Source organism: Pelecanus crispus, chromosome 1 (assembly GCF_030463565.1).
Source record: "Pelecanus crispus isolate bPelCri1 chromosome 1, bPelCri1.pri, whole genome shotgun sequence".
NCBI lineage: Eukaryota > Metazoa > Chordata > Aves > Pelecaniformes > Pelecanidae > Pelecanus > Pelecanus crispus.
The window spans coordinates 141326117-141347238 of record NC_134643.1 but is presented as its reverse complement, the minus strand read 5'-3'; the positions used below and the strand labels follow the sequence as shown (position 1 = coordinate 141347238).

The following is a 21122-nucleotide window of genomic DNA, read 5'->3' as shown; positions in this document are numbered from 1 at the left end:
GGAACAGTGAATACTGCCTTGTGTGTTTGACTCCTTTGAGGCTACTACAATACTCTTACCTAAAATTTTCTTCTAAACACTTGCTAGAGCACTGTGTTCAGAATCTAGAAGGACGTCACTCATGCTTGTACGCTTCAATCATAGAGGTAGCTATCCACAACTTGAAAGCACTCAAAACTAAAAGCCTGAAAAATGAAAAGAAGGTGGAGCGTGCATCAGCCCCACCAGCACAGCACATCCCTACGGCCTCGGACACCGCAGACTGAACTGCTTTAGTCAGGCACTCTCTTGCTGCGGCACAGCAGCACTGAATAGTGTGTGGTCATGAATCTTTCTGAAGCATTCATTTCTGGTCATCCTGTTTTGAAAAGGACAGCATCAAATGAAAACACAGAACCTCTTACAGTCGCAGATAATACCATAGATGACGTGCCATAGGGCAGCTAGCACCACACAGATGTGGAGACTTCTTTCATGTACTGTAGTTTGAATTCAAGCCCTGTTTAGATATAGACAAACATACTGTGGCTGACTGAAAAGCCCCACTTAGAACAGTGCAGCTTTGTATGGAAAGATGAATAAATGTTTCAAAATGTGAAATTGCAGGAAGTTGTTAGGTTCAACAGCGTTCCAAACCTACCTTTCATGTGATGATCAAGGACTTTATCTCCTCTCACAGTGATATCGAGTGGACAGCAGTTAAAATCAGCATTTGAACAGGAGGGGAGCTCTCCACTCAGCCACAGAGCAGGGGAAAACATATGGAGAGGTCAAACCTTCACTGACATTTTTGGGAGATCCAGCTCCTCACAAAAAGCAAGAGGAACAGAGCCGCCGTCCGTCTGTTTTTCCTGACTGTAGTCAGCTGCACATGCTATTTCCCACTTTTGAGATACCCCTACCTCCCTTTTTTAGGCTTTCTCTGCTAACTAGTCCTTCCTTCCAGGTTCCCCTCCCATTCTCCACTCTGCTTTCATCATCTTGTACTGCTTGGATCCCACTGTGTTTTTATGTTGTTTATTTTTACTGCTATCTCCATATTCTGCTAGGTGGGAGTCTAATGAGACCTACCTCAGGCTGAGCTGTTCAGCCTTCTGGTGCAAAGGAACATCCATTTTTCTCCCTGCCATTCCCTCACTCCACTTCCTTTAGGTTGGCCCAGATTTTAGTAGTCAGCTGGGGTGAGCCATCACCACTGTGGTAGTTGCTGGTTGTAACAGCTGCAACCTAGATGTGGAGCAGGAATTTGCTGCACTTGGTGTGGTTCACATAGGTAGCAAAATGATGATCTCTGTCCCCAGGAAGTGAATATGCATTAAGGCTTGAGAGAGAAAGAAAGCAGAGAAGGAGCCATTGGCAAGGGGCCAGGGCAATGTCCTTTACATGCTCTCAAAATGAACAAATTACCTGTGGACCCATATCCCTGGAAAGCTCCAAATGTCCTAACTTTCAGTAGCTGTAAATGTACACCCTGTAGTCAACAAAGTATGTAATGCTATTGCCTGCAAGAAATGTTTGCGCGGAACTCATCAATAATATATCAAAGCAGTGGGTTTAAGTAGTTCATTCTTATCTCTTCAGCTTACTGCCGCTCTTAATATAATTTTTCTAAGTATCTTATCTAAGAATGGATCCCATACCCAAAGGTAAAAATCAGATTCATATTTAAACAAAGCTGTATGTTTTTCTTAACGCTGACCTCTCATATGTTCCAAAACTATTCTTCAACTCAAAGAGGAATATCTGTTTTCCTCTATTTGGGCTATGAGCAACATCATTGACATCAGGAAATGATAACGTGGGTTAGCATTGTGATTTTTGGATAATTACAACTTTTGTCCTTCCAAAAGAAACCCTAACAGGCTATCTGTCTTCTTCCTAGCAATCTCAGATGCCAGAAAAACCCTAAAAGTAGTTAGCATTGGAAAGGAACAAGAGAAAAAGCAGTGATACATTCAGTGGCCTTTCCCACCTTGGACGCTGGCTTAAATCGGACACTGAGTTCATTATCCCATTGATTTATGCTAGTCAAATATTTGCCTTATGCATCATGGCATACAGACGCACAATCCCACACTTAGTCTGCTCTGTTCAAACTGGGCCCCTTCCTGAGAATTAGTATTGACAATCTCCTCTTAGGTGCTGCAGCTCAGGGATTTGCAATTATCTCCATGCTTGACAAGCTCCTAGGTTTCTTGCCTAAGAAAAAATACCCTACCTTTTTCAAAATGATGTCTGATAAGTCAGCAGAATCCATGTTTGCAGAAGCCCTTTTTTTGTATGTGCTGCTCTTTCCAGCCTGACACAGATGGTCTTTGCATTAATGCGGTGTTTCAGGATATTCTGGAGGTATTTTGAACAACAGAGAGAAGATGTGGAGAATACGATAGTAAAAGAAAGGCCCACTAAAGTCCTAAATTTATTTGAGGCACAAACACATGCCTAGGACCCAAAATTAGTTCTATTCAAGGCCATCAGTAACTATCAGTATTTTTATTTAAGGAAACAGATGCATGGTGAATAATATTTTGTGTGCACAAGAAGGCAAAAATAAAGGTTGATTGAAATCCATATTTTTCTCAATCTAAGGAAAGTCCTGTTTGCATTTAATTCTGTACTCAAGCACACCCAGAGACCCAGGAAATACATCCTGAAAGCTTATGCAGATGACTAGTTTCCTTAAGCCCCAGCCTTTGCAGTCCTTATCCACAGTGGGACATAAACCTCTACTTAAAGCTAAACATGTGTAAGCACTCTTCTGAAAAGGAATGTTTTTTCTGAGTTAGGGTCACAGATACTATTGTGGCAAGAGCTGCATGAATACCAATGGAAATCTTCAACATTATCACTGCATCTGGGGCCAGCACAAATGATTAAGGAACCTCTCAATAACCTTGCACTGTTTTATGATCCATCCTCTCAGCGGTTAAGCAATAAAAAGAAGGTAACAGCTTTATCTTGCCAGGGAAAGCAGATTGTAGCTCCATAACACAGAGTGATGATTCTTTTAATGCCATTGTATCACAAACATGGCCAAACAGGTTTAAGCTAAGTTCAGACTAAATCTTTCAAAATTAAGCAATCTGGGGGGGGGGGGGGGGGGAAGATTCATTGCAAAGTGAGGGCACTTGGACATCAACAACGAGTACTGGCAGCCTGTGAGGACATTTTGAACCTTTATGTGCATGTTGTGTGTTTAATGCAGCAGTAGCAGCTGCATTCAGTTCAAGAGAAGTCATGTAGAAGACAAAGTCTTGATGCAACCAGAAGTTGAACTCCCCCCGTTCTAGTGCTGCCCGAAGGCTATTCTCAGAACTAGACTGAAACCAGTTTAAATACTAGGTAGATGATTCATCACCACATGAAAATGCCAAGGAATTTTGCTGCTATGTATGCTACACCTGAAAATAACCTCCTTTTCTTCCGTGATGCATTTCCCAAGGTGTTTTTATGACAGTGGATGAGCAGAGTGTAGTTACAGGCTCATCTTGCAGAGAGAGAGTGCCTACAGCTCCCTGCCACCCCACGATCATTAAAAATTAAAAAAATCTGATCTTATGTGTCATTCACCTGACTGAATATGAACTAGTTATCTGAGACTCCTGTTACAGCTAAAAGAGAAAAATAGACCCATTGCACGCACGTTCATCTGATTCTAAAGTCTGTTGGGTAAACTGTGCCTCCAGACTCCCTCTTTCTCTCCATTGTCGCTGCAGGAGGAGTCGGCAGGTCACTAGCTCCACTGTAGTTAGGTGACCTGAATCCCACTCAACTGAGAGCAGTCAAATGAGATGAAATACCCTCTCTTTATCCAAAGCACAAGCAATTTATGAGGGACAGCAGTCAATTTTTCTCAGCTACACAAATATAAACAGCCAGGAAGTACAACTGCACCGAGGTCTGAAGGACCTGGGACTGGCTGAAGGCCAGCAGTAGCAGCTGCCCGGACAGACGAAAGCGCTTCATTCCCAGCCCCAAAGCCATGGGGTAGTTGCAGAGCCATGCTGTGGGTCACAGCACACAGACTGTGAGCTGATGTGGCCAAGGGACTGCAAGGGAGTTCCTGTGGAAAAGTCTTGTTCTCTCTTGGCAGGAAAACAGGGCAGCTCCTGCTATTCTGAGGCCAACACAAAGATCTACATGGTGTCTGAAGGTCTCTTGTTTGACCATTTTCCTGGTAAGGAAGCTTGTGTGGAGTCTCTGCAGTAAGAGGAACTCCTTTTGAGGATTTTCATCATTATTATTATTAGCATTTTTAGCATTATTGTGGCTCATAAGAGAGTGGGGTCAGGTACTAACACAAAATAAAGAGACGATCCCTAACCTGGTGTCTACAGCCAAAGTAAAAGACGAGAGAAAACAGGGGAAGGCATTCATCCAAAGGGAGTACCAAGGAAACACAGAAAATATTGGTCAGAGTGATGGGCCATGATTTTGAGATAGCAGGGGCTCAAACATTGCCAAATTTTATCATAACAAATATTGTCTGTAATACAGCCTCTTGTATCCTTGGGGTGTTGCATAACGGGTGATAAAATAGTGAGAAAATCTTCTGCAGCTTCAAAACATCAGGCTTGCAGGAGTGACTTACTGCCTTATCAGCAAGCTACTGCATCACCCTATGAACACCTAGCATGAGGCATCTAACTCTACCACATGTCTGACACATACTAGTTTGCACTGATTTTATCATCACCGTTGTATTTAATTTCTGAGGCAAGAAACGACATCTACTTTTCAACAGCTCAAATAAAATCAGAATTTTGATTTTCTATCAGCTATGAACTTCTGATGTATGAAGTCCCATCCCTGACTGTATCCCCTCTGGAAGCATGATTATCTGTGCATTATAAGTGCACAAATAAGCTATTTTCAGTTATGGTGAACATGACTACAGAGAGACAAAACAATGAGATATTTTGACTTCCTACTGATATTGTTCTCTGAAACAGATGGGCTTGTCATGGGATTTTTTAGTGACTATTACAGGCTTTGCCATCATATCAGAAGCATGGATGAAGTTTCAGGAGCATGCAAGTATTTCATTTCACCTCCAAATGGTGACTTTAAACAAATACTTGAAACTGTTCTAATCCTTAGAAAAAAGTTTAGGCTCTCTCAGTGCGCTGCCTTATCCAGACTCAACATTCACTTTATCATCACAGTTACAACATTAATAACCTGGAGTGACATGCTGTTTGTGGTGGGGACAACTTTAGGTCCTGCGAGGCACATTTCCAGCTGTCACTTTTTTAAAAGGGTGTTTTCTGCAGTGAGAATTGTATTGAAAGTATACAGCAAAAAATGTGCAACTGGGCTGAATTTCTTCTTTAAGAGGTTGAAAATGGCCTCAGTGTTCTTTTCCCAAATATAAAATTAATAAGGACTGTGTTACAGTTGAGAAACCCTAGGGTTGCATTAGATATATGATAGTCAAAGAAGTTGGGGTTTTGGGGGCTCGGAGGCGAAGTACCAGGGCAGCACTTTTTGTTTTCCAGAGCCCCCTCATAAAATTGATGCCTTGATTTGCCTGCTAATATTTTCATCTGTGCTCACTACTACAGCATTTTCTGCAACTGCATCGAAGGGAGACTCCATATAGAATCATAGAATCATAGACTCGTTTAAGGTTGGAAAAGACCTTTAAGATCATCAAGTGACTCTCACCAGCAAAAATAGGCATGTGTCAGACATGCATTGCCTGGCTGTAATGCCCAGACAGCTACTCCTGCTGTGCCTGCGGAGGACGAAATGGTACTCTGGGTGGAAAGCCTGAAGATCACAGCTCTACCCTCGTCAGTGCCTGCTTGCCCAGAAAAAGCTCAAGGACTGAAGAGCAGGCACAGGAAAAAAACTTTTGCTTCCCCCACCCACAGCCTAGGTGAAACCTCTCCCTCGTCTCCCTCAAGAGTTAAAGAGTGTTGGCCTTGGCCATGCAGCCTCTCAGGAAAGGGTGCCTGTGTGATCAGACCACAGACACCTGTGAGTCATGGCTGCTGAAAGAGAAACTGCGTAGAGGCCTGTCCTGCAAGAACAGCAGTGGAGAATTGCCAGAGCACGGAAAGAAGGACCGACCGATACGTTACCTGTGGGTTTGGGAGGAACGTAAAATGGTAAAACTAATAGTTTGACCAGGTGGTGTATGAGGCGGCAGGGGCGTGACAGGGAGACATTTATCTGAGACTGTCACGTTTCTCGCTGATACAGGTTTGATGTTTGAAGGCCTCTTTTGCTAAAACCTTGTCAGTACCTCATCTGACCAAGACCAAAAACTGGAGGAGAAACAGCTTCTAGACTGCCCCACCCCTGACGTTCAGTGTGGTAGAAAGTTCCTTCTGGACTCCCCTCCTTGGGAGTCAGTCTCCTTGGGCTCCAGCCTTACTTCCAGTGAAGACAGGACACTTAGTTATCCGTTTCCTAAACTTAGTGCTCAAGGTGGTGATAAAACATCTTCTACTTTAGCTGAAGATGATATGTTTTCACAAGTAAATCAAATTAGCTACCCTATGGCTTCAAGAGAACAGCTGTTTTATATTTTGAATGGCCTTTTGAACTAGAATAGATCTTTTGTGGTGCCACAGCAAACAAATGAGACTTCTTGCACTTTAGTAGTGTGCTTACTCAGAGATGAGACATTTTGGTTGCTGTATTCTTGGTTTGACTGAACCAGAATATTCAAAGCAAAGAACTGAAAACATCAGAATTGTACATGATTTTGCAAAAGCATAAATCTCAGAATTTTTCATATTCTTTTTCATGTCCAAAGCAATCAGAGGTGGTAATATTTTATCAAAATACCTCTCACAACTGTATACTTTTAGCCAGCTAGATCTTTGCACCAAAATGAGGGAGGTTTTTTTCCAGCCAGCAAGTATTTTGAGAATCAGCTACAACTCTCATGAAACAAATATTTCTTCCCACAGCCAGGTCTTTTGGCTCTCGTGGGAAACATCCTCGCAGCAGCTGAAGTGTGATTTTGAACGTAACAACATTCACTGCACATCACTTCGTTGGCAGTGGTAGAAAAGCTGGATGGGCAGATGGAAGAAAAGAGTAAGTCTACTATGGTATGGAGTTTCTTCCTGTTCAAGCCTCGTTGTCTACGTTGGGAGTTTACCTTTAGGCCCCTCCTACGGTGGTCACGCAAAGTATATTTTCTTGGTCAGTGAAAGGACAGAGATGGATTGTCATAAATGCCCAGGGTGGTATCTTGTTGATATATCCCAAATGCTACTGACAGCTTTGGGATTCTTACAGTACGTTTTCTGAGCTCATTTCATTTCATCAGCTCATTCTGAGCTCATTTCACTCATTATAGTCAAAGCTTTTCATCTAAACAGTAGTTATACCGCAGAGCATAAAAGTAAACTTGATTTTAAGTATGTAGCTACAGAATAATTGTTTTTAGACATTGTTTAGCAAGATAGCATTCATAATCAAGCAACACTTAAATTCAAGGTGAGCAAAATTTGAACAGACTGGCTTTAGAAGCAAAGTTTAGCACCTATCTGCAGATTCTAGATATGATTGCAGAAGTCCTTTCAGTGTGCAGGTTTATCCACACAAACACCTAGCACTCGAAGGCAACACTGAATAGACACCAGTAGAAAATAAATTAAAATATCCATGTTTGCTGCAATCTGTTCACGCAGCCATGATGCTCAGTACAGAGCACAGCTAGAAAGATTACATAGCACTTACTTCATCATACACAATGTTAGGTGCTAGTCTAACACTGTGACAGGGTATATATGTCAAAAATAGCGTATTATATGTGTTTACAAAGAGTGTGTCCAGACTGTAGTCACTTTCTTTTGAGATTTGTTCATTCTTTGGAAGTTGATGGGGTTTGGACAGTGATTTTGGAATGGCTCAGTAACAGAGACCTGAATGAAATCAGATGACTATATGTTCTTTTAATGCCTGAAAATATTTTTTTAGTGTGATGAAGGTTCCTTCAGTTAGTGCTTTCATTGGTTTCTGGGTTTGCCCCAAGACACTTTAATAAATGTTTTGGAAGTGTGACTAGCCAATTGGACAGCCAGGTTTCAAAATGTCACTTCACAAAGCAAAGCCATTGCCAATACTGAATGAACTTATGTTACCCCAATCACATGCACACATTTTCCTGGAATTGTAATTTTTCTTAAGTAATATTTCCTTAGCAGTTCAAGAAACTATCCTAACATGGTTTCTGAGTCACATTGCTAATTAAAGTGAAACGTTTTGCCTGTTTGTATGGCACATTCTCTACGTGCAACGTGACATATGATACAGTAACATGATGCAACTTTTTTGCAATTCAACCCGACTCAAATAGAATTCCCTCCCCAGCTGCACGCAAATAGTGACCACACTGCAGTTGGTGACAATGAATTCTCCAAACTAACCCAGCATGCTTCCCATCTGAAAGCATGGCTCAGACAAAGCCATCCTGACATCTTGATTATAAGGAGAGCAGTCACCCCTTTCCAAACCCACGTGGCACCCACATTGGATTGCCAAATCCCGTGTGTTCAACTGCACGTCTGTTGTAGTTGGTATGATTCTGCTGAAGTGGCAAGGACCCTAGATGGCGTTCTACCACTGGCTGAGTGGTCGCACACTTTAAGTCACATTTGGGGGGAAAATAGAAAAAATATGCAGATGTCCTTCAGGAAGCTGAATGTTTCTTAATGCGAGCAAACTAAAATACCCTGCTCAATTGTTCTGCTATTCATTGACACAGAAGCCTATATATAGCTCTTCCACAAGGACATCAAAAAAAGAGCAAATTCTGCCTGGTCTTCCCATGGGCAAGTGGGGTCTCTGCAGCTGTAGTGCGGGCACATAGCATTTTGTCTCCATTCCTCAAATCCCAGCAAGAACTATGAAGATTTGCAAAACGTGCTGGGGAGGTAGGGAGCAGGCAGAGAAGTAGATAAGGGACTGGCATATAGTGAGAGGAATAAGGAATTCCTAAGCAATAAGGGTTTCTGTAGGAAAGGCATCATATCAGATTTACTTCCCTGCAACAAAATATCTCATGTCATTTTTTCCCCCAGCAAAGCTGAGCAATGCAGTCATTTTGGGACTACATCTCAAAGCCAAGCCCAAGAAACAGCAATGTCCAGTTCTGAAACTGGACTTACTTGCCCTGAGAGAAAGGCCTAAAGGAAACACAGATCCCAGTCATTTAGTGATAACTATAAAAACTACTGTACAAGGTTTTTAATGGGAATAAGAATAAATGAGTTATCACCTATAACAACTGTACATTATTTATTTTTCCCAAATACCAATATGGTGTCCACAGGAGATAAGACACAAGTAAACCTTACTCAGATCTAGTCTGGAGTAGGGACACTAGAGATCAGAACAAAATTTGCAGGCACAACAGCAGAGGTCTCACAAGCCAGAGTTTGCACCAGGTTTTTTTTTTTTTATTTGCAAGCAGACTCATTCTCTGTTTGCATCTTGTGGGAGCCTGCATCAATACCACCACATCAGTGGTTAGAAACAACGCAAATGCCTGTGAGGGAGAAAGCACAAGTAGGCTGCAGAAAACAGAGACAAGCAACATTCACTGAGCCTGAGCTGACTGCTTGACTTGTGACCACAAATCAACAGAAAGTTGCTCCGCTGCCCTCTGAACCTGCTTTCCTGCCTCTCCTTGGTTTCACAGAGTTTCAGATGTGAGCCATGACCGCTGTCAAAGTTTAATTAGTGATGTATTCATTTCAAACAGCTGACTAATAGAATGAATTTCTCAAATGCTGCATCTGATTAATCTGAACAGCCTGATGTGCTTTTCAGAGCTCTGCTCTATACTCAGACATTACAGTCCTAGCTGAGATGGACTGGACTGGAACAGCAGCTGGGAGAGATTTTTTTACTATTTCTCACGAGCAAGAACTGCTTTTGATAAAGTAGCAGTGTGTTAGTAGTTTCCTTTCCAAATTGATAGGAGCCAAGGACGGATGTCATGTGGCATGCCAGTAATACAGAATTGTCCTCTTATCCTTCACTGTACCTTGTCAAGGCAGTAGCAGATAAGTCAGAACAAACTGGCTTTCCTCACAACCTCCCTGATAGCTTCCCACTCCTGAAGGAAAAGCACAGATGATCATTTCTGCAGGAATGCGGCAAGTACATTTTCACACATTTTTGGCTCATCGTGCCTATCAGAGATGGTAATCACAGAAAAGCAAAGGCAGCAGTGACAAAGCTGGGATAATAAAACACTTCTGAAAACCACAATTTCATAATCTTTATTTAAAAGAGTTTGCTAACTTTGAAAGGAAGCTGGATGTGAGGATGAAAAGCCTAGTTTAAACAGAGAAATTGTTTCCAACAACTTTTAGAGTTGCTTTTTCTAGCTGCTGAGCAGTTTGCTGTACTTCCAGGAGTTGCCTTTGAGGAAGATAACCCATGAGATAGAAGATATGTTAGAATCTCTCTTTTCTAGAAACTGAGCAACATTTGCAAGCAGGTATTAGAGAGCTGTGTAGATCTATCTGAACAACAGTGTCAGTCATAATTACAGAGACAAAAGCTTACATCCAGCTCTGCTGCTTAGGTTTCTTTGCATTGCTCTGTTTTGGTTGTACAGACAGACAGACTGCAGCTAGATCTAGGAAGGGAGAGATGCAAAGAGCTTCCCGATTCCTTCCGCTCACGGTATGATGGTATTTCCATGCCTTCCCAGGGGCAAAGCATTCTCCACTTAGGTGGTCCAGGGACTGAGGATCATGGCAAAGTGCTGTTTCACACCAGCAGAGAGGGACTATGCACCAGCTGTGTTTGGAAAGTGGCTTCCACCTCTGGCCAGCTCACAGTGGCAATACAAGATTGTTGAACCTAAGATCTATTAGAGCAAAAATGACCACTCAAGGCTGTGTCAATGTTTAGTGCAGAAGTAAAAAAGGTTTACCTGTGGAAGAGGAGTGCATGTAACAGAGAGAAGCCATGTTTACCTCCAGGGCTAAACATAACTAACCCCGCGGTCTTCTGATCAGAATGCAGATTTCTATTTCAATGATACTCCTCAGGCCTATCAGCTGTGGGTTTCTCTCTAGTGAACCAAAGGAGGGCTCACCATAGGGAGAAGACCTCTGCAAAAAGAAAAAGCTATAAGTCTGTTATAACTTGGGCATTACCAGTTGTCCCTTTCTCTTGCCTTCCCCCTAACACTTCATTAATAATGTAAGGGGCAGAACAGGGCAGGGTAGCAATGAGACTCAAATTCTCAGAGGTCAAGACCTTGCAGCCTCATTAGAGAGGCAGTTTTAGTGTTGGAAGGCAGGAGCAGCTCTGACAGCTCATTGGCTTTTCTTGGCAAAAAAATTGCCTCGGCTCTGATGAATATAGGGCATAGCTCTCTGTATCTAATTTTAAAATTCTGGAAAAAGTAGCCTATGTCTTTCATTGCTCTAGGAGAGGAAAAATGTGTGGGGGAGAGACAGGAAAAGAGACAGCAAAGTTCGCGGTTCCCTAGCTGAGGGGTTCCAAAATGTAAGAGACTGTCAGGACAAAACACTAATACTCAGTCTCCAGAAAACCCATGTGGTAATCTCATTGTTCAAGGAGGACTTTGTATGCCAGGCTGGCATCCTGAACCAAGCAACTGGCATGAGAGGCAGAGGGCTTGCTGCCAGCCTTGACATGAGTTCAGCGAAGGAGCCCAGCCTGACACCTGCACGGCTGCCCACCGCTTCCATCCAGACTGTCCCAGTCTGAGGCTGCCCACCGCTTCCCATCATGAGACTGTTTTCCAGTTGTTTATAACAGTGACAGACGTTAGATGTTCCGGATGAAACTTTCCACGCCAGATGTCTGCCTCAAACTGATTTTAATAATTTTTTGCTTTCTCTGTCAAAATGGCTTGACCACAGTTGAGGATGAAGCTGCTTCTTTATCCATGCGAAAACATTTTCTGGCAATTTCATCTTTTCAAACATCTGGCGTTTCCCCACTGTGGATCACAGATGTGAAGTTTTGACACCTGAGGGACCTTTGTTGGCCTAGATGTGTCTACTGCTATCTCTGCAAAAACCCACCCAAACATAAAAATCTCCGAGAGCAACAGCAGAGACCTGCCAGAGTTTAGCAGCTAGACACTCTGCAGATGGGACCCGTGCTGACCCCACTCCATTCGGGAGTGGAGCAGGACATGGGTGCAGGCCACCACAGGTCCAGCCCATGGGGCTGAGAGCAGAGGACCTGCCCTTCCTCTCCATCAGGCCACAGGAGTCAGGCAACCAGGCATGGGAAGCTGCCAGATTTGCCTGTGGAAGGGGAAGGAGATGAACACTGATGGAAGAGGACAAGACCTGGCCCAGGAGGCTGAGAGCATCCGGGAAGACCAGAACAAGAAACTGAGGTCAGGAAAAGGAAAGCCAAGAAGTCATGACCACAGAGACAAAGTGAGAAGCTAGGGATGGAGGCGGGAAGGGGGGACCATGGTCAGACATGACTGGAAAGAAAAAGGGTCTAGTAGGGCTGTTTCTGATGAACTGGGACAGACCTCCTGAGGGTCTGAGAGAGAAGCAGGACATCCCCACCCAGGAGGAAGCGAGTGGGAAGGTGGGAGGCATGTGGAGAGCATGAACGGGAGCCCAGTGGGGAAACTGAGACCCTGAGTCCTGGAGGTGAGGGAGCACGGGTCAAATGATGGGACTGGAACAGGTCAGGAATGGAGAGAGGAAGGAGGAGCTGGGCCTGACAGGCAAAGGACAACCAGCCTTGGTGTGCAATGGGGGGAAAAGAGCCTCCTGTACCCAGAAGAGGCTGGTGCTTCTGAAGGGTTGGGAGAAGCCAAGCACAGCGGAGATACTTGCTGAATCACGGCAGCTTGTACATAAGCTTTTTAACCTTCACAGCATTAGGATATTTGTGGAAGGGGGATAAGAGAGTGTTGAAATCCTTAGGCCCCCGAAACTCTATTGCATGATACCACACTGACACCACCTGATAGTTTAAACCATCAACAGGTTTAAAACTTCAGGTGCCCTGGGCAGAGCTCAGCTACTTGAACTCATAACGGGGGAAGAGCAGGTTGCTGGTGGTTAACCCTTCTTGGGTCTCATTAATTGCGTATTACCTACATCCTGACCTTGTTGTTTTGTATCCAGGCAATACTGCCATTGATCTTGAAGAACTTTAAAAAAATAAGGTGTGGCAGGTGAATGCAATACATCATTTCTGTATTCTGCAAATTCAGTTTGAGGTGCAATCGGTAAGAATAGGCATAACCTTGTGTGCCATTAAACACTGAAACATGAAGGACATTTTTTGGGCTATATCCACATACATACACACACAAAAGCCCTCATACATGCTAAAACAACCCAGAAATCTAACATACTATATAAAATATTAGAATAAAAATAATCAACAGCTTAGCCAAAAATCTCTGTCTACACAGAAAGAGCCGGAACAAGCGGAAAACCAGTCTTTTCCGTGTGGCAATCAGCAGCCAATGCATGTGAAACAGAGCCCTTTTTAGTGTGATCTACACGATACCTTCAGGGTAGTCTTGGAAACTAACAGTGATTTGCTATTATTTACAGTACCCTGTGGCTAAGCTGGCTGCTTGAGGGTGGTAGCCAAATTTCAATGAAAACAATTACAGATGTACATATGTTGTATGGACAATCCTGTCACAGTGAATAAACTATAAACCAGTTTAAATTAGCAAGAAGAGCTCTTGCAGTTATTCGAGGCAAAGTGGATATGGTTTCAAAATTTAATTAAAGGACTAACTACTGGTTTACTAGTATGCTGAATAAACTTGTGTCCCACGTGAGGACAGAGTTATCATCACTGCCAATTATGCAATGGTTAGTATTCTACATTAGAAAGCACTTTCTGGTTTAAATAAAGTGATTCCTATGTGTAAGAAACCAGTGATTTGTCATGCAGTGCATAAAGGTAATGTATACAAGACTGATTACTCCGGTCCTAATGCCTTCAAAGAACTGATTGCTGAGGTTGTAAATTAAAAGCTTGTGAATGGTAAGCCGGCAAAGGAGTTAGTTATTAGTCATTCTGAGGCACACATCCCTCACCACTGCTAACTTCTTGTGCTGGCAACAGCAGTCTGCAATTAACTTAGCGTTTCTTTTCTAAAACACAGGTCAGCATGCAATGCAGTTTACAGACCAGTGTGTGGTCATCTCTTGCAAGCGGGAGGTTTTCTGAACTGAAAACAAAAGTATTAGCTTGTTTTGCTCTGTTAGTGAAAAACAAATAATTTGTTCTGGACCGCACACTGAATTAATCATTTTTGGACACACTGTACATGTAGAAACTTTTTCCAGTTTTTGTTCTGATTTTTCTAAATGATTGTCCTGGATGTTCTCACATTGTCTCAGAAAGTCAGATCTGAAAAATCCTACTCTCAAGGTGAGGCTTCAACTTAAATTTTGTTGCATGTATTATGTTCAGAAGGTTAATTGCCAGGGAATATGCTCTATTATTACTAGCTGCTGCTTATTTTAAAGGGCTGGATAACGTCTCCTAGTAAAACAAAAGAAAAACATTTCTCTGATTTCTGGCAAACAAGTGAACAACTGATGAACACGTGTTTTTAGAGGAAAATTTTCAATACCAGAATACTAATACCTGCAATTATAAATCCCTGAAATAAAAAAAGTGTATTTAACAAGTATTCTAGATGCTCTGACTTGCATTTTTGTTTAGATTTTGCTTTTATTTTGCATGACTGACACTGAAAGTTTAGCTTAAGGACAAAGTATACAAGTACTTAACAATAACTAGTAAAAAGACATAAAATATTAAACAACAAATACGGATTTAACTTCTTTATAGATTCTCTTCCCTCTATGGCTGCTAAACATCTGTGCAACTAACCCATCACAAAAAAACCCCAAGCACCAAAACAGAAAAAAAAACACTACCTTGCACATTAAATGTATGTAATTCTGGCAATTTGGGTTATTAAGGATGACAGTAAATAAAGATCACCTACCTTCACAGATCCATTCTCATAGTCAGATCCTTGCAGCAGATGTAGAAAAGAAACTACGAAAATATTCACAGTTGCCCACGGTTTGTACATTCTGATGTTCAAAATCCACAGGTTACTATGCAGTCGTCGTCATACAGCTAGAGGCGTCTGTTTCGAAATGCATTTCTCTATCAGCAATACAGAAAAGAAAAGCTTCCAGAATTTCTCTTATAAACTCACAAAGGATTCCAACATACGAGAGTAAATAACTGGCTCTTTACTGCTCAAAACAGTTGTAAGCTCATCTAGAGAATGTAATTTCTTAGAGCAGATTTTAGATACACTTGAAGGAAAATCATGATAAGGGTTTGAACAGATATATATCTGTATGTATACACATACACGCTCGCAAGTGATCAGGTATGGATTCCAGTTACTGAAGTTAATATATCTTCCATCAAGGCACAAAGAGGCATTCAAAATCCATCTGTGGTCCAGAAAATGTAAGAAATCGTCGCTATTCTGTGCTCCGTGTTACAGCAGCCTTTTAAGATGGTAGTGTAATGGACAATGTTTTGAGCTCGAGAGCTGTAATCCAACTCTGTATTAAAACTTTTTTCACAACCTTCGTGGAAGCTTGCAGAAGCATGTGTCTTAAATCTGATACAGACTTTGGCAGTAACACAGTCAAATTTTGGCTCTAATCCCATTTTGTCCCTACCAATAGCATAGCAGTTTTTAAACTAACTGATGCAATCTAGACTCCCATTATTTTAAAGAAGATTACCTGAAACATGAAACTTCAGCACACGTTCTTACACAGCACACATATTTTAAGTTACTTCTTTAAAAAAAAAGAGAGGGAGGGAAAGGAAAAGAGAAGACTGACTTTCTTTAATGTGTCCTATCTTATGTGGCATACGGTTTTCTGAATTTAAAAAGGAAAAGTTAAAAACTTTAAAAAGAAAAAAAAACTTTAAAAAGGAAAGTTAAAAACTATCTTTGGCAACAAAAAGGATTTTGATTTTTTTAATGAAAGCTCATGAAGCTACAGATAAAAAAGGAAAAAATCTATTTTTATTGCAGCAAAACACAATCATTATTTCTGCCCCAAGATGTGCATGCATTTTCTCTGTATATTTCCACAGTTTAAAACCAAAATGGAGATCTAACATGCAAAATTGTAACATAGACAAAGGCTCTGATAATTATGCACGTTAAATCTACATGGCTGTTCTCATATAATCTATTATGTTCAGGAGAGTAGTTCCACTCTCACATGGCTTAGGGTTTGCAGAATTTGTTAACATAAAACAGTCATGTACCTAATATTTCAGAGCACTGGACGTCCAAGCAGTAGCTCTCAAATACAAGTCACACTTCTGTAACTGTCATTAGCTTGCATAATTTCTTCTTGAGTATTCATCACAAATGGACATTGGAGAGAAAATTATTTGAATCCAGTCTTTCCAGCTGTTGTCAGTTAACTGAGCCATTATGTTTTAAAAGCACATATGGAACTATTATTTTTTAGCTTTGTCTTTTGCCACTTGTTTTGTGAAGTTCCCCCTTTTTTCTAGCTGGTGGCTTCTTTCCCCACCTAGCCCACATTGGTTTGTACGAGGACAGCAGGAATTCCACCTCTTTGAACTAGGTGTGAAAAAGCTCCTCTTCTCTGTGTACCTGCTTCTCCCCCTCGTACCTTCCCCGCACCCAGGCTGCCAGCGATATTCGCAGTTTCACAGGCCCCACGCTACAAGGAACGTTCGTGTCTGCACTGTCGTTTAGCATTAAAATACTTTAACTATTTAATTCATCATTTTAAATTAACATATTATCTCATGCTTTTGTGCAGTCACCTTGACTTCATTTAATGTCTCCATTTCCCTTCTGATAGTAGTATCCATCTCCTTACAGGAACTGAAAGCCTGCTAAACTAAATGAAGACTCCTCAGCCTCAGATGCATAGCTTCAACTAAGAGACCAAACAAAAAATAACCACTATACACTCAGGACTGCATGATAATAACTTTCTATTGACCTGTAATTAACTGGAGGGAGTGCTTGGCCATTAACATCTCTCATTTAAGGGGATCAGTATTTGAAACACAGACCCAGATTCACAAAACAGGCAAAAATACATGCCCTCATGCCCTGATGCCCGTGAGCAGGATACTTATAGAGCCTGTCTCCAGCACAGTTCAGGGATGAAAAATTTCACCAGCCTGACCAGGCACCTGGAGCAAGCCTGCCCTCCGGCCTTGAGCCAGACTGTGGCTGTCCTTCTCACAGGCATCATCTCTCCATAAGCTGGCAGAAGCAAGGGAAAGCCCAGAAACAGCACTGAGGTTTTTAAACACCAGCTATGGAATTTCTCCTGTCAGCCCAGCAAGTGCTTGCACAAAGCAAAACATCTTCAGCAGGGAGAGTGAAAAGCATCTGTAGTGGTACGTTCCACAAATCAGCAAGGAAGACACGTTTCTGAGAACAAGAGCATAGCTCAGGTCTATGCTCTAAATCAAGAAGGAAAGTGATTCACACCTAAGGGGTCTCAAATCCTCAGCCTCACAGTGAGGGTGGTGATTGCCTTTCTGCCCTTGCAAGACCCACAAACTGTACTTCTGGGACTCTTAGCAATTTAGCACTTGATTTAGAAAATCAAAGCTATTTGTTTTGCAAATGTTGGAGGGAAACAGCTCAATAATATTTTGTGTGTGTTTTAGTTCATCGCTGTTACTTACCACACTCAACCCTGAATTACAAATACATTTTGAAAGACCAAACTTGCATCTTTCTCAAAGCAAAGCATTCATCTGAAAAGTCCACCCACCTCTGGCTTCTGTGGGCTTTTTGGCAGGAAGACTGAACTGACCCTCAGGCACTGAATCAAACTCGTTTACAAGAGGAAGTTAGATGCTGGAGGCAGAAGACAAAAAATACCTAGTCTCTCCCTTAGGACTCGGAGACAAAGACTAGCAAAGAAGGAAAAAACCCTTTTGTTAACTGCAGAGGACTTTACATCTAGCTCAAAGTTGTTAGTGAAAGCAAAGGCAAAGCAAGAGAAATCAGTTGATAGGACAGCAGAGCAACTCTGATGATTGATTTTTGGGAAACAGAGTTTTCACCATCTGCACCACTGTCCCCATCCCTTTATTGCTCTTGTCTCTCTCCTCCAATTCAGGATACAAATCAGTGCTCCCTTGAGCACCATTTCAGCCCTGCTCCTCACACAGCTTTCTTATGATTTTTCCTGCCTACTGCTGCACTGAGAACAATTTAAATACTTTTGCGTTGGAGCTCAAAACTCAGAAGTATGTTGAGATTATATTGCAGGCTGCCTGCAACAGCAGTGAAGAGCCTTGCTGTCTGACCAGACACCTCCTAGGACTATGCCCTATGTTTTCAGTTAATATATGAACACAAGCTGACAATACTCACATTGTAGTTTCTTGTTTTATCTCAGTTTGCTATTGTAGAACCACCTGCTCAGTTCTGTACATGGCTTGAATTTGTATTTCTTTTAAAATCTAGCACTGTATAAAAGAATACTTAAATAAAATATACATGACTATTTACATGACTCTACTTTTGTAGCTGAATAAGCAGGTCCATTGACATCAACAAGGCTAAATACTGTGTAATGAACCGAGAATTCAAACATTTATGTCAACTTTGGGTGAGCAGCTAATAGATTAATATTGTGGCAATGAGTCAGCTCTTGGCAAGAAGAGCTTAAAAATTTAGTTTAGTTAAGTCTATTTCAAATATTGATCAACACTGATGTCTCAAATGGATGAACAATATGGATGAAAAGAAGTTTAAATTTATTTGTCAGCAAACATTATGTATAATTTATTCAATAATATTTTAAGCATATGAGTCTTTATTCCAAAGTAACAGTCTCAAATACATTGCACAGAAACCCCGATTCACTAATTCCCATGCTCTGTTTTTGTGATGGAAGAGAACACAGAGAAAAAGACTCAGAACTTGGTAGATATTCCTAAGAACAGATACTTTCTTGGTACTTTCCACTAATTTTTAGGATAGAATATGCAGACCAAGTGCAGCTTATTTACCAGAACTGCTTACTGTGGTGCATTGCATGTTCTGTACTTGGGCTTCACAGCAAAGACAAAAAAGCCAGTACAGATGAGTAGAACTCAAAGAATAGCAGCATATTTAGCTTACACATTTCTTGCATGCATACACACCCAAGGAACAGAAGAATTTCTTGACAATGCTGAGCAATGCAAATTCTTTCAGGTGAGACAGTAAATTCCTTTGTCTATCTGAAAATAACTTACACCCGCAGATAGGTCCAGACTAGTGTCACTATTTGCCAGACAAAAATAAAAGGGAAACACCTCAAACAAAACCCATCATCATTTGCAGAAATGTAACAAAACACAAGAGGAAGATATTTCAGGCCTTTTAACATAAGAGTAATCCATAAATCAGTAAAACTACGCAGACCACAGAAGGTTTGTGAGGATATACCCTAAATAAACTCTGATTAAAGTGGTCAGTCTTAGATTGCAAAGTTAAAATTGGACATCAATAAAGGCAGTTCATTACCTTTACTTCAAATAAAGTATTATTTCACCAGATACTTCATGTTTGAGAACTCCGCACAATTTCAAGTTTCAGCATGGCTCAATGTTCAGGGAAATAACATAATTCCCAATGAAGGTTATTACCTAAGTATTTGTAAGATGATTCTATGAGCAGATCTGTACGTTCCTTCTGAGTAATCCACACACAGAGGAACTTTTGTTTTCTTGAAAATAACATAGAATAATTGGGTCAATTTTCTCAAATATTGCAGACAAGAATCTAACTTAGATTTAATAAGACACTCATGACATAGCAATTATATGGCAATTTGGGGTCACTTACTACACATTATTAAATTAATTGCCAAGTAATTATTAAATTAAAAATATTTTTTAAATAAAGCAATGTTTAGTACAACTGCTACTGGCATCAGGAGTTTCAATCAAAGAGTCGAATGTTTAAAACATCACACTAAATGCTAAGCTGGATTAATGAAATTTAGAAAAATATGCAAAATCCAGTCTGCAGAGTCTCAGATTCAGAGCATAACAAGACTCTGCCAAAGCTGTGCTTGTGGAATGATGTACCATGATGTGCCAACGGGCAGTACCAAACAGCCACCTCCAGAGCCAGCCCTTATGCCAACCAGAATGCTTCTTCATCTCATAAGGTTACATTTGAGCCACCCTTAAATTAGATAGACTTATTGTCTACTTGCTGCAGCAAACCTAGAACTCGGTGCAGGCTGAAAAACCTGCCTGAGAAGCAGGCCAAGCCAACTGGGTGCTGTGCCTCTACTGCGCTCCCGGCTGCAGTGGCTAAACTGCTATCCATACCCAATCTAGCTAGCTTAAAGTTCACTAGGGAATGTCTACACAAGCTACAAACACACCCTTGGCTGAAGGGCAGGCTTGCTCTTAGCTTTAGCAAATACGAACCACAATATCTACCCGTCAGTTCTCAGCCACACCACGCTGTGGCCCAGCTGAGAGGATGGATGCCGTTGTTAACGGCATGTAGCAGGAGGAGTGCTGTCAGCAAAAGGCAGATAAAAATCACAAACAAACATTTTTGGTTGAACTTTTGAGTGATGAACACACCTTTGAATTGCTGTGTCTTTGAAAGGCTCTGCCTCAACCTCATGAAGAGCATGGCTGCCTTGTTACCCTTCTCTAGTTCATATTTGTAATACCTAATACCTGGAAAGATGGAAAACCACTGTGGGGATGGCTGCTGTGCTGAGCAACAGCTGTAGCCAGCCCAGGTGTGAAGAAATTGGTGTTTCTTTGGTTTCAGTGCTTCCTTTGCATTTGTTTGTGTAACTCCAACTTCTAAGGAGCCTCCCTGATCCAGAGAGCAAGACCTCTCTCCAGATTCCTGTAATTCATATGTATCTACAATAATGAGAGCTCTGTGTCTGCTTGTCTTCACATCCATCTGTGTTTACCTAACCGTTAATGAGGGCACAACTGGAACGATAATCAAACTTTAATTACAGAGGCATGTAATAGCATTCACAAACCTTTATTTCACTTGTGAATTTTATAAGTCCTCGCTTCTTTCTACAGAGAAATGAGGCAAGCTGAACAGAAAGATAAAAGAGGTCTCACAGTTA

The 21122-nt window shown here is 41.5% G+C and overlaps 1 protein-coding gene across 1 annotated transcript in view; it reads right to left on the bottom strand.

Annotated features, from left to right (window-relative positions):
• VEGFD (vascular endothelial growth factor D) overlaps positions 1 to 15061 on the bottom strand; it is a 30791-nt gene extending 15730 nt beyond the window's left edge. The window contains exon 1 of the mRNA XM_009492676.2: positions 14972 to 15061. Coding sequence (XP_009490951.1) covers positions 14972 to 15061 — 90 coding nt within the window. The remainder of the gene's footprint in view (positions 1 to 14971) is intronic.
• Between the last annotated feature and the right edge of the window lie 6061 nt (positions 15062 to 21122).